The sequence below is a fragment of the Prionailurus bengalensis genome, chromosome C1 (genome assembly GCF_016509475.1).
Source record: "Prionailurus bengalensis isolate Pbe53 chromosome C1, Fcat_Pben_1.1_paternal_pri, whole genome shotgun sequence".
Classification (NCBI taxonomy): Eukaryota; Metazoa; Chordata; class Mammalia; order Carnivora; family Felidae; genus Prionailurus; species Prionailurus bengalensis.
Genome location: NC_057345.1, coordinates 211,316,636 through 211,329,033, shown reverse-complemented (window position 1 = coordinate 211,329,033; position 12,398 = coordinate 211,316,636). Strand labels below are relative to the sequence as shown.

Here is a 12,398-nt window from a genome sequence, read left to right as displayed (position 1 = left end):
TTAGTTTTGCTTTGTTTTCCACGTTGGTTCACGCCATAGCTTAACAGCTTTTGTTCTTGGATATTGTATCTTTTTATTAATGGGATAGTTTCTTAAATAGCTATTGGCCCAAAGGGAAGCTTCTGTTCTTTCTCAAATATTGCTCAGATAGCCAGACATTTACCTGAATTGTCTTATTAACACTAAGAGTTTTCCGGATTATTCTTTTGGATTTTCCAAGTTTATAATCGAACTATCTATAAATAATACATCCTTCCTTTCTTAAAAACAAAATTCCTGGAGCCCCTGGGTGGCTCAGTCAGTTAAGCAATCCGACTCGATTTTGGCTCAGGTCATGGTCTCATAGTTGGTTCGTGAGATCGAGCCCTGAGTGGGCTCCATTGCTGACTGTGCACAACCTGCTTGGGGCTGTCTCTCTCCCTCTCTCTCTGCCCCTCCCTCACTCATGCAGCCTCTCCCCCTCTCTCTCAAAATGGGTAAACAAACAAACAAACAAACAAAAGAAAATCCTTGACAGGTAGAAAATTCTTAAGGCTATTAGGAGGGTTGAGTACAAAGCACAAGACCTACAAGGCAGCTTCCAGAGAGGTGTTTGGGACACAAAGAGTGACCCACATGTTCCGAGGTTGTGTGTGCCTACCGGCCAACACAGAGTGCTAGGTGCCTTTACAGGTTGATGCAGAGGAGAGGACACCCCCGGGCATCAGAACTTCCAGAACTTCACATCCTCCAGGCGGCAGCTCTGTGGTCTCTGCCCCAACTTGACCTGGCAGGATCTTGCCTCGTGCCCTTGCCGCACACCTCCAGCCCACACGCTGATGCCAGGGCATAGGATGCCCTGGGAGCCATGCCAACACAGCCTGGAAGTGTGTGTGTGTGCGTGGGAGGGGGGTTGGTTAGTCTGGTCCCGTGGGATATATTCTTGACCCCTGATTAATAGGAACAGGTGGATAAATTCTTGCCTCTGTTTCCTCTGGGACAGACTGTCCTGAAACAAAGTTAACACAGCTTCTTGGAGGATATTCTCCAGGGACTGAACAAGCAGTGGCAAACTTGGTCACCCCCTTCTCTGCTTCGCTCCCCCTTGCTCCTGCCTCCCACTGTGCCCTCCGTGGGAACTCAGCCTAAAGCTTTGCTGCACCTGCAAAGCCACCATTCCACCAGAGCTGTTTTCACAGTTAATGCGACGAAACACCAGCAGGAAGATGGCTCCTAAGACCCACACGGACGGATGGCCAAGCTGCAAGTAAGCTTCTCCATCGCCGCTGATCTGCACACATCTGTCACTTGGGCCATGTCCACAAAAGGGGCCCCGTTAGGTACCCACCTGGTGGTCCTGGGTATCCCGGCGACCCTGTGGGGCCTGGTGCCCCAGGACAACCCGGGGACCCAGGAGGCCCCACTGCATTCTTTCCCGGGGGTCCTCTTTCCCCTTTCCTTCCTTTCACGCCTGGGAATCCAGGGGCTCCTCTGAGGCCAGGCCTCGACGACCCTTGGAGAAAAGAATCATTTTAGCATATTTTAAATTTTTTCCCCGATTCACACATGTTATCTTTCAATTGCAAAATATAATATGTTCTTATTAATAAAAGTTGCCCCATCAAGAGGTATATAAAACATATAAAACAAAGAGAGAATATCTTCCTTCGTTCATCTGTGGCTTTGCTAAACGATCACAGGTCAGCAAAGCTCAGAATGCTCCAGTTCCATGAGGTAATTTCTATAATGTATTACAAGGGACTGAGACCGAGTTAGGGGTGCACTGTCGTCTTTTTCTTTAAAAGAACCTCATGATAAATTCTTCAGTATATGCGGTTTTGTGGATGTTTTTTCATTAAAGACTAGAAGATACCAATCTTTCAGTGTCCCAAATGAGAAAGAGAGACCACTGTCACTGGACCTTATTCCCACAGCCATTGTCTTAGTTATAAAAGGGCGTGATGGGGGGAGGCAGGCATCTCCTGGGAGAGAAGCCAAGCCAGGTGACACAAAGCTCATCTGTCCCTCATAAGGTGACAAGGACATGAAGAGGGGATAAGTCTCGAATCTCTGCCTTGCAAGCAGTTTAACTGTGAAGAAGAGAGACCTCATCACCATAGGGCTATGAAACCAGCAGGGGTAATGACTGATTATTTCTGATTATTGACCATAAAGATTTTGCCATAAAAGCAAATCTATCTGTTTGATGTCCGTTTTAGAGCTTTGTAACTTTTACTCGCTGCTTCCTAAAGGGGCTGATTCATTACTTGGGGGGTCGGGAGTAGAGAAAAAAGTCCTCCCTAATCTTTGGCCAGACCTCTGATACATCATTTTGTATTCCAACTTGGTGTATTTTTCCATGCACATGCAAATACACATAATATTTATCCGTTTATCTATGTTTTTTAACAATGGGATTATAAGAAACATATAGTTCTGCGATCTGCTTAATTTTAATTCATTTTCAAAATTATGTAATAGTTTAATACACAACATGGTGTAGAGAAAATTATAATCAACAGCAGGCTTATCAAATCTTTGCTGCTTTTTTCATGGTTTCGTTTCCTCTACAAAGTGACACGTGATGTCATTACAGTTATAATTGAAGCCACTGAGGTTAATCCTTGATTAAACGTCCTTGGTCCTCGTCTTCCTCTCTCAAGAGGCAACCACTCCTGTGACTCATGGATGTTTTTATACTTTATGGAATTGTCTGCATGTCTGTAAATAATGTACTGTGAAATTTAAAACTTCACATGAATATATATATATTCTATGTATATATGTATATCTATGTATATACATATATATACATAGTATAATCTATGCATCTTATGCAAGATGGGATACACTATGAAAACTCTCTTTTTTTAGCCAGCCTAATGACTGCAAATTACTGTTTTCTACCTCTGTGCCTCCTCTGAGCTTGGAGGCTTCAGTTATTGTGTTACACTTAGTTACAACCGCTGAGAAGTAAAAAAAAAAAAAAGAGCATTTCTAAGTTACTTTGTGTCCATTTTCACTCCCCCCACCCCCATTTCCGCGGTAAATCACAAAGTTAACAATTAGGAAGCTGGAAACACTTTTGGCCCCGTTAGTGAAACATCTGTCTTATGCAAGCAGTGCAAAGGTGATTTTCCTTTTAAGAGCATTTCTGTTGATGCCCTGAGATGCAGGTACCTACCAGCACTTCCAGGAACTCCAGGAGGACCACTGGGACCTATAAATCCGTAACAGTAATTAATCGCTGGCAAGGATATAAACACTCCCCTCCCCCCATTTTTGAAATCTTGGGTGACAATATCGTAATAATTAATAATAAATATTTTCATACTTTTTCTCTACTCCCACAGAGACAGATAAAGGAAAACTTCGCTGATTGAGACAAACCGCAGAGAAGGAACTAGTCTTAGATGCCTAACATTCAAAAGTGAATCATGCCACCTCTGCACCTTCAAACAATTCCACAGAGATCTACGAGGAGCCTGCTGTGTATGTGACACTTTGTTGGAATGGTTCAGGTGCTAGAAGATGGTATTCCATCTCCAATAACATCGCACGGGGTTCTAATTCTTGGATACATGGAAGGGATTTATAGTGACCATATATCAGATTAAAAAAAATCTGTGTCTGTAGCTATACTTATCTGTCCATTTATTTAAGAATGCTAGGTATTTTTACTCTTTTGAGTGAAATTCTCCTTTGAAATCTTATGTGTATCAATAATTTGCCTCAGATCAGTGGTTCTCGATCCTGGCTACACACTAGAATAATCTGGAGAGCTTTTGCAATCTACCAGTGCTCAGCCTCCCCCCTCTCCCCGCCCTCACCTCCAGACAGTTGCATCAGAATCACAGGGATGGGACTTGGCATGTTTTTAGAAGTTCCCAGGGATTCTGATGTGTAACCAGAGAGGAGAGCTCTTGGCTTAGACCTTTCCAATGTATCTACCCAAAGGGACAGAATCTAATAAATGTGACTCTGCTTCATGGTGCCAGGAGTTGGGAAACCCCAGGTTTCAGTCCCTTCTTGTCACTATTATATGGATTTGCTCAAATTACGGTTTTTCAGGGTCTCCATTTTTTCTTTTGTATCCCACTAAGATTGCTGATTCTTTACGTTCCCTCCTCCTGCCCTCTGGCCATTATTAGTGTTTTCTTGTCCGACCTGAACTTCATGCTTGCACACACAAAGAATTTAACTACCTTCTGTGGTATAGCACCTATGGAATATTCATATAAAAGTATGAAAATTAGGAGGCCATGAAAATTGGGAGACCTCTCTTCCCCCCCCCCCCCCCCCCCCCCCCCGCCCTGCAAATTCTAGGTCTATAAGCATATGTTACATGTTGCCTGGAGAGAAACACATGGAAATAGGCAGCAAACGCTTTAGGAAGAAATTTATCCTCACCCTGTGGGCCACGAGCTCCTTTGGGGCCTGGTGGGCCTGGAATTCCTACATCCCCTTTTTCCTGGTATGCATCATAATATTCTGTCTTAAAGGAAAAAGAAACAAATAAAGAGAAAAGATAGCTATTTATGGAGAGCTCACCAAATGCCATATTCCAATGTCTTTTATTTTGGCCCAAATGCTATTTTCCTTATCTTCCTGAATCCATAGGTTTATGTGTTAGCAGAAATATGGTAGTCATATATACATAATGGATACATGTAAAGATAAAAGTTGATGTTTCTGCTATCATGGTATCATATACTTCATGGGCTTTCAGCTAGAAATACATTTTATGATGTGACCTAGCTCACATACTCATAGTTTTAAATATACACACATACATATCTAGATATGTGTGAATATGTATGCAGAAATTGAAGTTTCACAAACAGTGACTTACCATTTTGACATTTGATCAATGCTGATTTTTCAGTATATTCTATCTCACCTAATTTTTTTTTTTAATGTTTATTTATTTTTGAGAGAGAGAGAGAGGAGGAGCAGACAGAGAGGGAGACACAGAATCAGGAGTAGGCTCCAGGCTCTTGGGCTGACAGCACAGAGCCCGATGCGGGGCTCACACCCACAAATCGAACCGTAGGATCATGACCTGAGCTGAAGTCGGATGCTCAACTGACTGAGCCACCCAGGTGGCCCTATTCTATTTCACTTTTTAAAAACACTTGTCCTCATGGGCTAACTTTATTTCAGAGTCTGTTGGGACCCACACATCAAAAAATACTCTGATTGTTTCTTTAAATTTCAGGATACCAATGACTTGCAATAATTGAGGACTCTTGTTTCTGACATGCTCAGTGGACCTACTGTTGGTCTTTAACCATCTACTTCGTAAGCAGAATTTCCAAGGACGATAATAGAAACTGGAATTAAAACACATACACACAGCAAACTGGGAATGCTAATTCCTCTCCAGCGCAACTGGCAAGGAGATTTCATTTAGAACTTGGTACATTTATCTTCAATGAAAGAAGAGGGGAAAAGAAAAGGTTCGTTTTTTGTTTTGTTTTCCTGTATGCTGCGCGGGGCCCATGACTTTGCTGGCTCGTTTAAAAAAGAGGTAACAAGAGTATTGTGGTTAAACGCTATGTACACAGTCACAAAAAATAACTCACAATAATAACAGTAATGATGATATAATAATCTCCATCAAAATCCATAATGGCATATGTGCACCTGCCAAGGGTTGGCTAAGTGCTTTCACCCTAAGGCCCAATTATTCTTCCCAGCAACTCCATAAAGGTATTTTGGGGCTATTTGCATCTGAGTCACTTACTTGTTGTGTGAAGGTGAGAATTTCCAGGACCTTCCTCCAGTTACTTCGCTTAGTGAAATTACTTAGGCTGAGGGGTCTGAGAACGGTGTTAGGAATGGGGCCCCCTCCCCCCCACCCCCCGACTCTCCTACTACCACCGTCCTTCCTGAATGGCGGCTCCACTCAGCGCATTGAACGTGAGAACCACCGTCCTTTAAGGCAGGAGACCAAGGGATACTGGAAGTCAGAGCCCAGATCTCTTTTACTCATCTCCTTAAGCGACAGGGTCACAAAATAGAGAATGTCCTCTATCTCTGCAGTCAGGAGCTGACAGACATCAGTGCAATCCACATCCACACTGCAGAGAGGAGACAGCCTGCTGAGACGGAGCTTGGGCTTGGGGGTCAGTGGCTTCTGCTGGCCCTGGTTGGGCTCGTGCTGCCCAGAAGTGCAGGATGTCATATACCCATGCCCAGACGGAGTGGGTGGAGCTCGCTCCCTCTGCCCTGGGTACCCCAGCTGACCTCCACGGCACCCCTCCGCTCTGCTCAAGGCCACAGGTCACCTGGGGCCATGTGTGATTGAACAAAGGTTTTCTTCTTTCCCACCGCCGAGGGTGGGCATTGCTAGTGCCTTCCAGAGACCACATAGGACCAAACAGAAATATTTATCCATTGTCAAATGGACAAATAATGACAACAGCTATTTTCTTCCTTGGTTTGATAAAAAAGTAAATACTATCATCTCTATCTTAACAGTTAATGAGAGACGCCGATTCAAAATTTCCTTGATGCTTTGGAGGACTTGATCACCCATGACAACCGGACATTGTCTTCAGTTACACTTACTGGACCACGGAATCCTGGAGGGCCAATGTCCCCTTTCCACCCCTGTGTTGAAAGACAGTTACAAATTGTGAGTACATTAATCCAAAATATCTATACATTTGGTACACTGAAAAAGCAAAATGCACAGCTAAGTAATAAACTGACTTTGGGTTATTTCCCTGGAGGGCCACATCTGGGGCAAGAATCCTGTCAATAAGGTCCTGAGAAGCAGCTGTGGTTCTAGTGATTTCCAGATTCCCTCCGTGCCAGTACCTTCAGAGGGTGTTTCTATGCATTACACATTCCCACGTTCTCGCCCAGATCTCAGGCACGGCAAAACCAGGCTGTGAGTTATATGCAGTTCCCACTGTCCCAACTCACCTGTAACCCACCCTCTTCCTTACCTACTCAAGAGGGCATTTTCAGAATTGGACAGGAAGTGATATTATTTATTACAGGTTACATCTTGAATCTGCACATATCCTTACACATAACAATTATTTGAAAATGTCTGTAACATGTTGTCGGCAACACATGAAACGGACTACAGTGCACAATTCATTAATCGTGACCTTTCAGCATGTCATGACCCAGGTTGAGACTCACGGGGTTCAGCCTACACTTGCCCTCCGATGACCAGAAACCCTCGCCTGCAGGACTTCTCCAGCTCCTTCCTCACGAGGAAACTAAATCTCACTGGTCACTGTGTCAGCCAGCTTCTGCCACACAGAGCGAGTTTTATATCTTTCCCACAAAACCGCCCTTCAGGTGTCCATGCAAACTTCACATCCCTCACTTCCTCTTAACAAATATAACTAAGGTATTTTAATGAACACTGGTCGCAATTCCTTGTACCTATTTCCAGGGCATGGTGGGGAAAGGGCGGGCAAAAGCCAACCAGTTAAAAGAGCCTGGAGAAGAGGATGTTAGAGAGGGCATTACCTTAATGCCGTCTTCACCTGGTAACCCAGGGAAGCCCCTGTTGCCTTTGGCTCCCTGTGGAAAAGAGCAGAGAGAATGGGTCAGAAGGCCCACGGGTCGATTTCTTCTGTGGGAAGCAAGAGCAGTTGGAACTCCTTTTGGCAAAGAAAAATTAGGATGGCTCAGATGGTCTCTCTTCACAGTGAGGGTGTTGCACTCTGATTTTCAAATGTAGGTTTAAAAGGCCACATGCTTTTTCTAGATTAGTAACTACTGATGACTCCCCAGAGTGCTTCTTCACCGAATGGAACTGACATTTCAATAACATCGATGGGCCAAATCATGTCTTTACCTCAGTGCCAGGGAAACCAGGGGTTCCATCTTTTCCAGGTTTTCCCTAAAACAAAAACACATCATTTAATAAATATGGAAACCTACCTAAATGATACGATCGTCTCCTCTCGACCTTGGGCAAGAGAGCCTGACTGAGACTCCCCACCCATTTGTTAGAAGAAAAAAAAAAACACTACTAATCATGGAACACGCATGACCTTCTCTTGGTGGGAAAGGCAGAGCCAGTCAGAAGGGGAAATCAGGGGTGGTCAGTGGAAGGAAGATTGGAAATTAAGAGCTAAGCTTCAGTGAGATCTAATACTATCCACCCAAGCTTGGAAGAAAACTTGAAAAAGCAGAGGAGTGGACAAAAAAGCTTAGAAAGAGGGAGGTGTTCACAAACTATTCGAAATGTTGGCAATTCCCCGAACTGCAGATATGCCTGTATTTGAACATACTTATAAAAATATGGTGCAGTGTTCTAGACAGACAGGGCTTTTGGATGACCTATTATGAAGTCTACTCTCCATGACAGAATAAAAACCATACTATTTTTTCTTAGAAAAATATACACTTTTCTCAATGTAAAATTTTTAGAATTTAAACACAATATATGTGGTTAAATATTTCTAAAAATAGAGCTGGCCGGGTGAGTGGACCCTGGCGACTTCAGTGTCCCCACTACCCATGTCATAGCATGTCCCATTTTCTTTGGGGAGCGGCCGTTCCCTCACTCTGTGTGATTCTGATGGGGTTCTCAGTCACAATAACCCTGACCCCGCTGGTCTGGCCAACCCTGGAAACTTCTTCCTGGCCACAGTTCGCTTTCCAGAGTGAGGCATAGAACCAAGTTGGGTCAATTAGAGAGATTCTCTGGGGTTTTATTAATGGCCACAGGGAAACACACCGTCTCCTTGGATGCCATTAATCTGAACTTCTCACCTTTTCTCTCTATTGCCACCTACAAGGAAGAAGGTCATTGTCAGAGGAGAGCATGAGGCCAATCAATGCACACAGAGGGGGAGAAATGGTATGGAGGGCCCCGCCCCCCGCCATATTGTTTCAGGCTCTGAAGTCCTTGAAGGCTGTTTCAGCCTTAAACTTCTCAGCTACTTGAACAAATAAGTCTCATTTCTTAAATTTTTTAAAATATTTACTTATTTTTGAGAGAAAGAGACAGAGCATGATGAGCAGGAGAGAGGTGGAGAGAGAGGAAGACACAGATAGGAAGCAGGCTCCAGGCTTCAAGCTGTCAGCATAGAGCTGGACCCAGGGCTCAAACTCACAAACTACAAAATCATGACCTGAGCCAGAGTCAGACGCTTAACCGACTAAACCACCCAGGCACCCCATATTTCCTAAATCTTTAAAAAACTTATAAAAATCTAAGCTAGTTTGAGATGGGTATCTTACACTTGCTTCCTAAATAGTCCTGAGTATTTACTAATACAGGCTGCACATGACACTGAATTTCCCAATTTACCTGCGGGCCAGGTTCTCCAGGAGCACCTTTTTCAGCTCCATAAGATTCCCCAGGCGGTCCCTGTATTAATGAGAGTTATATCAAGTTGTACATATTATTGATTTTTTTTTTACTTATCTTGATTGCCATTAACTTTTTCCTTCTGATTATTCTGTTATATTTTAAAAATGTTAAAATCATGGTCCATCTAAGAGGGAAATCTTATTTGTAAGTATTCGTTTAAAAATAAATGCTAAAATACAAGATGCTATATGGAAAGAGCCCAAATGCCCATCAACTGATGAATGGATAAAGAAGCTGTGGCATATATAGGCACAATGGAATACTACTTGGCAATGACAAAAGAATGAAATCTTGCCATTTGCAACAACATGGCTGGAACTGGAGGGTATTATGCTAAGTAAAATAAGTCAGTCAAAGACAGATATCATGTTTTCACTCATATGTGGAATTTGAGAAACTTAACAGGAGACCACGGGGGAAGGGAAGGGAAAAAAAATAGTTACAAACAGAGAGAGAGGCAAACCATAAGAGACTCTTAAATACAGAGACCCAACTGAGGGTTGATGTGGGTGGGAGGGCAGGGGGTGGGGAAAATGGGTGGTGGGCATTGAGGAGGGCACTAGTTGGGATGAGCACTGGGTGTTGTATGTAAGTGATGTATCATGGGAATCTACCCCTGAAGCAAAGAGCACACTGTATGTTAGCTAACTTGACAATAAATCATATAATAATAATAAAAAAAAAAACAGATGTTGAAGATGAATTGTAAGATGGGTGACATTGGGCACATACACCACAGCGTAGGGATTTCAGCTAGAAGTAGGTATAAAATAATTCTAGTATACTCATGACCTCTGCAGTAAAATACTATCATGCTTTAGCAAATATTAAGATGTAAAAGTAGATCGTATATCAAAATAGGCACTAAGGCTCTACTTTATGTTTCAAGGGAACAGCATGAGTGTAAATGACCTACTGAGGGTCCAGGAGGTCCGGATTTGCCCATGTCTCCCTTGTCCCCTTTCTCTCCCTTGAGGTCCTGCTACAAAAACAATTTCAGGTCATTACACACAGATCAAATAAGATTTTACTGCTTTTACAGATTTCTCTGTCTGCTCAACGTACTGGATTTACAAAGTACTTATGTATCTCTTGTTAACACGACACATTATTGTTTTTCACATTTCAAATGTTATACTTGTGAACCCATTGAAACTAAACACAGACTTTTTGTTTTCTTTTTTTTAAAGAAAGTTATCTTTTGGATCAAACTGTGTTCAACCAATTTAATTCCTGCATCAGTTTTCAACAAGCACATTCAAATCATTTTTAATGTATCTTATTTTCATTTTAATATACAGAAATTACTTTCATTGGGATCATTTTCTGAGTATATGTTATGATGAGAATTTGATTTCCATTAATCAGGTTTGTTTGCCCCCTAATTGCATTTTATTGATTGTATTTTCCCTCTTGTGAATCATCTCTTGGGGCATCAGTTTTTTTGTTTTTTTTCAAACTTCATTTTTTCCCCCTTGATCAAATCTTCCAGATCTAGATTTTGTCAAAATAAGATTTTTTTTCCTGTCAATTTCTAGCCAATAGAATTCTAGACTTTATTAATTTTATTTTTGTCAATTACCTCTTAAAAGTGGTTATTTTCCTCAGGTAAATTTTTCTCCAATCTTCAATGAGAGTTATTATTTTGATTATACCAAATTTTGCCATGTTTTGCTTTAACTCTTTTCAGTTTTGTTTTGATAATTTCTATCACTAAAAATTATTTTATTTTTAGTTTATTTTTGAGGTGATGAAAGTGTTCTAAAATTGCAGGTGGTAATACTTGTAAACCACATGAATGCACTGAAAGCCACTGAATTGTACATTAGAGAGCAAATTTCATGGTATGTAAATTATATTTCAATAATGTTGTTAAAATTAATTATAACTAAAACCCATGAATTTTATTCTTTAAAATGGATGTGTGAATTATGATATGTGAATTATATTTCAATCAAGCTATTATTGAAAATAATCATAAGTCTTAAAAAGAAGGATGATTTGTGTTTATTTCTTCCACAAGAAAATTGTTAGTTAACCCCTCACTTCCCTCCCCCCATCCCAGGCATTCCAGGATCAACCTAGTGTCTAGGTTTGGGGTATTATATTGTGATTCACTTTTTCTGAGCGTTCTATTCAGTTCTATATCCTGGTCTTTCCAGCTACCCCATGGTAGGAACAAAATGCAAATGTTAATGTCAAAAAACAGGGTCACAGTGTCCTGGGAGAGAAATTAGGGCCAAATGGCCCCTGGGGTTATAATGGCAGATAAAAATGTCTCAGTTGGTTACAATACCAGTCCACCCATATCTTTAGGTCATTACTATCCAGTTGGATCAGAGCCATATAACCATTTTGTTACCATTTATTCAAACATACTCACTGAATCCCCATCTGAGTTGGGAACAGTGAGAAGGGATGGGGATAAGAGGTGAGCAAAGTTAGATCCAGGCTCCACCTTCTAGAATCTTGGAAGCTGCTTGCCTCTGATCTTGCCTCACATCCCTGTCTCATTGTTTTCTGGTTCTCCAGTAAAAGATGGGGATAAAATAAAATCCAGAGGTTCAGGCAGGGCTGAAACTGGGCTTAGACGGAACTTATAAAAGAGGTAAGAAAGATCGCAAGGACCTCCCCCCAGAAGTGAGAAGACACAACCCTAGTAATAAAGTGGAAGAGTTACCGTTCTGTTATCTGGGCCGGTTAGCGTCACAATAACCGTTCCTGGTGGTCCAGGGGGTCCTGTCAATCCTTTCACACCCTAAACACAAATACACTCAGGAATGCAAAGCTGAACAACATCACCTTTGCTTTTTTGAAAGACAGATGCTCCTTCCCTGTTGGTTCTTCGGTGAGAAGATAGAGCCAATGATAGAGCAAACACACACGTTTATTTCAGGGTCACTCAGTGACTGAGATGTATAGGTTGGTTGCTCTGAGACTTACAATGTCTTGCCCACAAATAAACCCCAGTATTTGAATTACCCGCTCTCCTTTTTGTCCTATCACATTATCGCCCATGTGACCCTGTAAGAAAAGACAAAACAAAATTATTTTTTAAAAAAAAATG

General features: G+C 41.9%; 1 protein-coding gene across 2 annotated transcripts in view; it reads right to left on the bottom strand.

Annotated features, from left to right (window-relative positions):
- Positions 1–12,398, bottom strand: part of LOC122481854 (collagen alpha-3(IV) chain-like) — a 140,161-nt gene that overhangs the window by 46,721 nt on the left and 81,042 nt on the right. Inside the window, exons 12-21 of one of the 2 annotated variants that reach the window (XM_043578013.1) lie at positions 12,314–12,355; positions 12,012–12,089; positions 10,248–10,313; positions 9,269–9,328; positions 7,805–7,849; positions 7,474–7,527; positions 6,553–6,594; positions 4,390–4,474; positions 3,164–3,199; positions 1,328–1,492 (exon numbers count right to left, since the gene is read on the bottom strand). In XM_043578013.1, coding sequence (XP_043433948.1) covers positions 1,328–1,492; positions 3,164–3,199; positions 4,390–4,474; positions 6,553–6,594; positions 7,474–7,527; positions 7,805–7,849; positions 9,269–9,328; positions 10,248–10,313; positions 12,012–12,089; positions 12,314–12,355 — 673 coding nt within the window. The remainder of the gene's footprint in view (positions 1–1,327; positions 1,493–3,163; positions 3,200–4,389; positions 4,475–6,552; positions 6,595–7,473; positions 7,528–7,804; positions 7,850–9,268; positions 9,329–10,247; positions 10,314–12,011; positions 12,090–12,313; positions 12,356–12,398) is intronic. The other variant, XM_043578015.1, reaches the window with a different exon arrangement.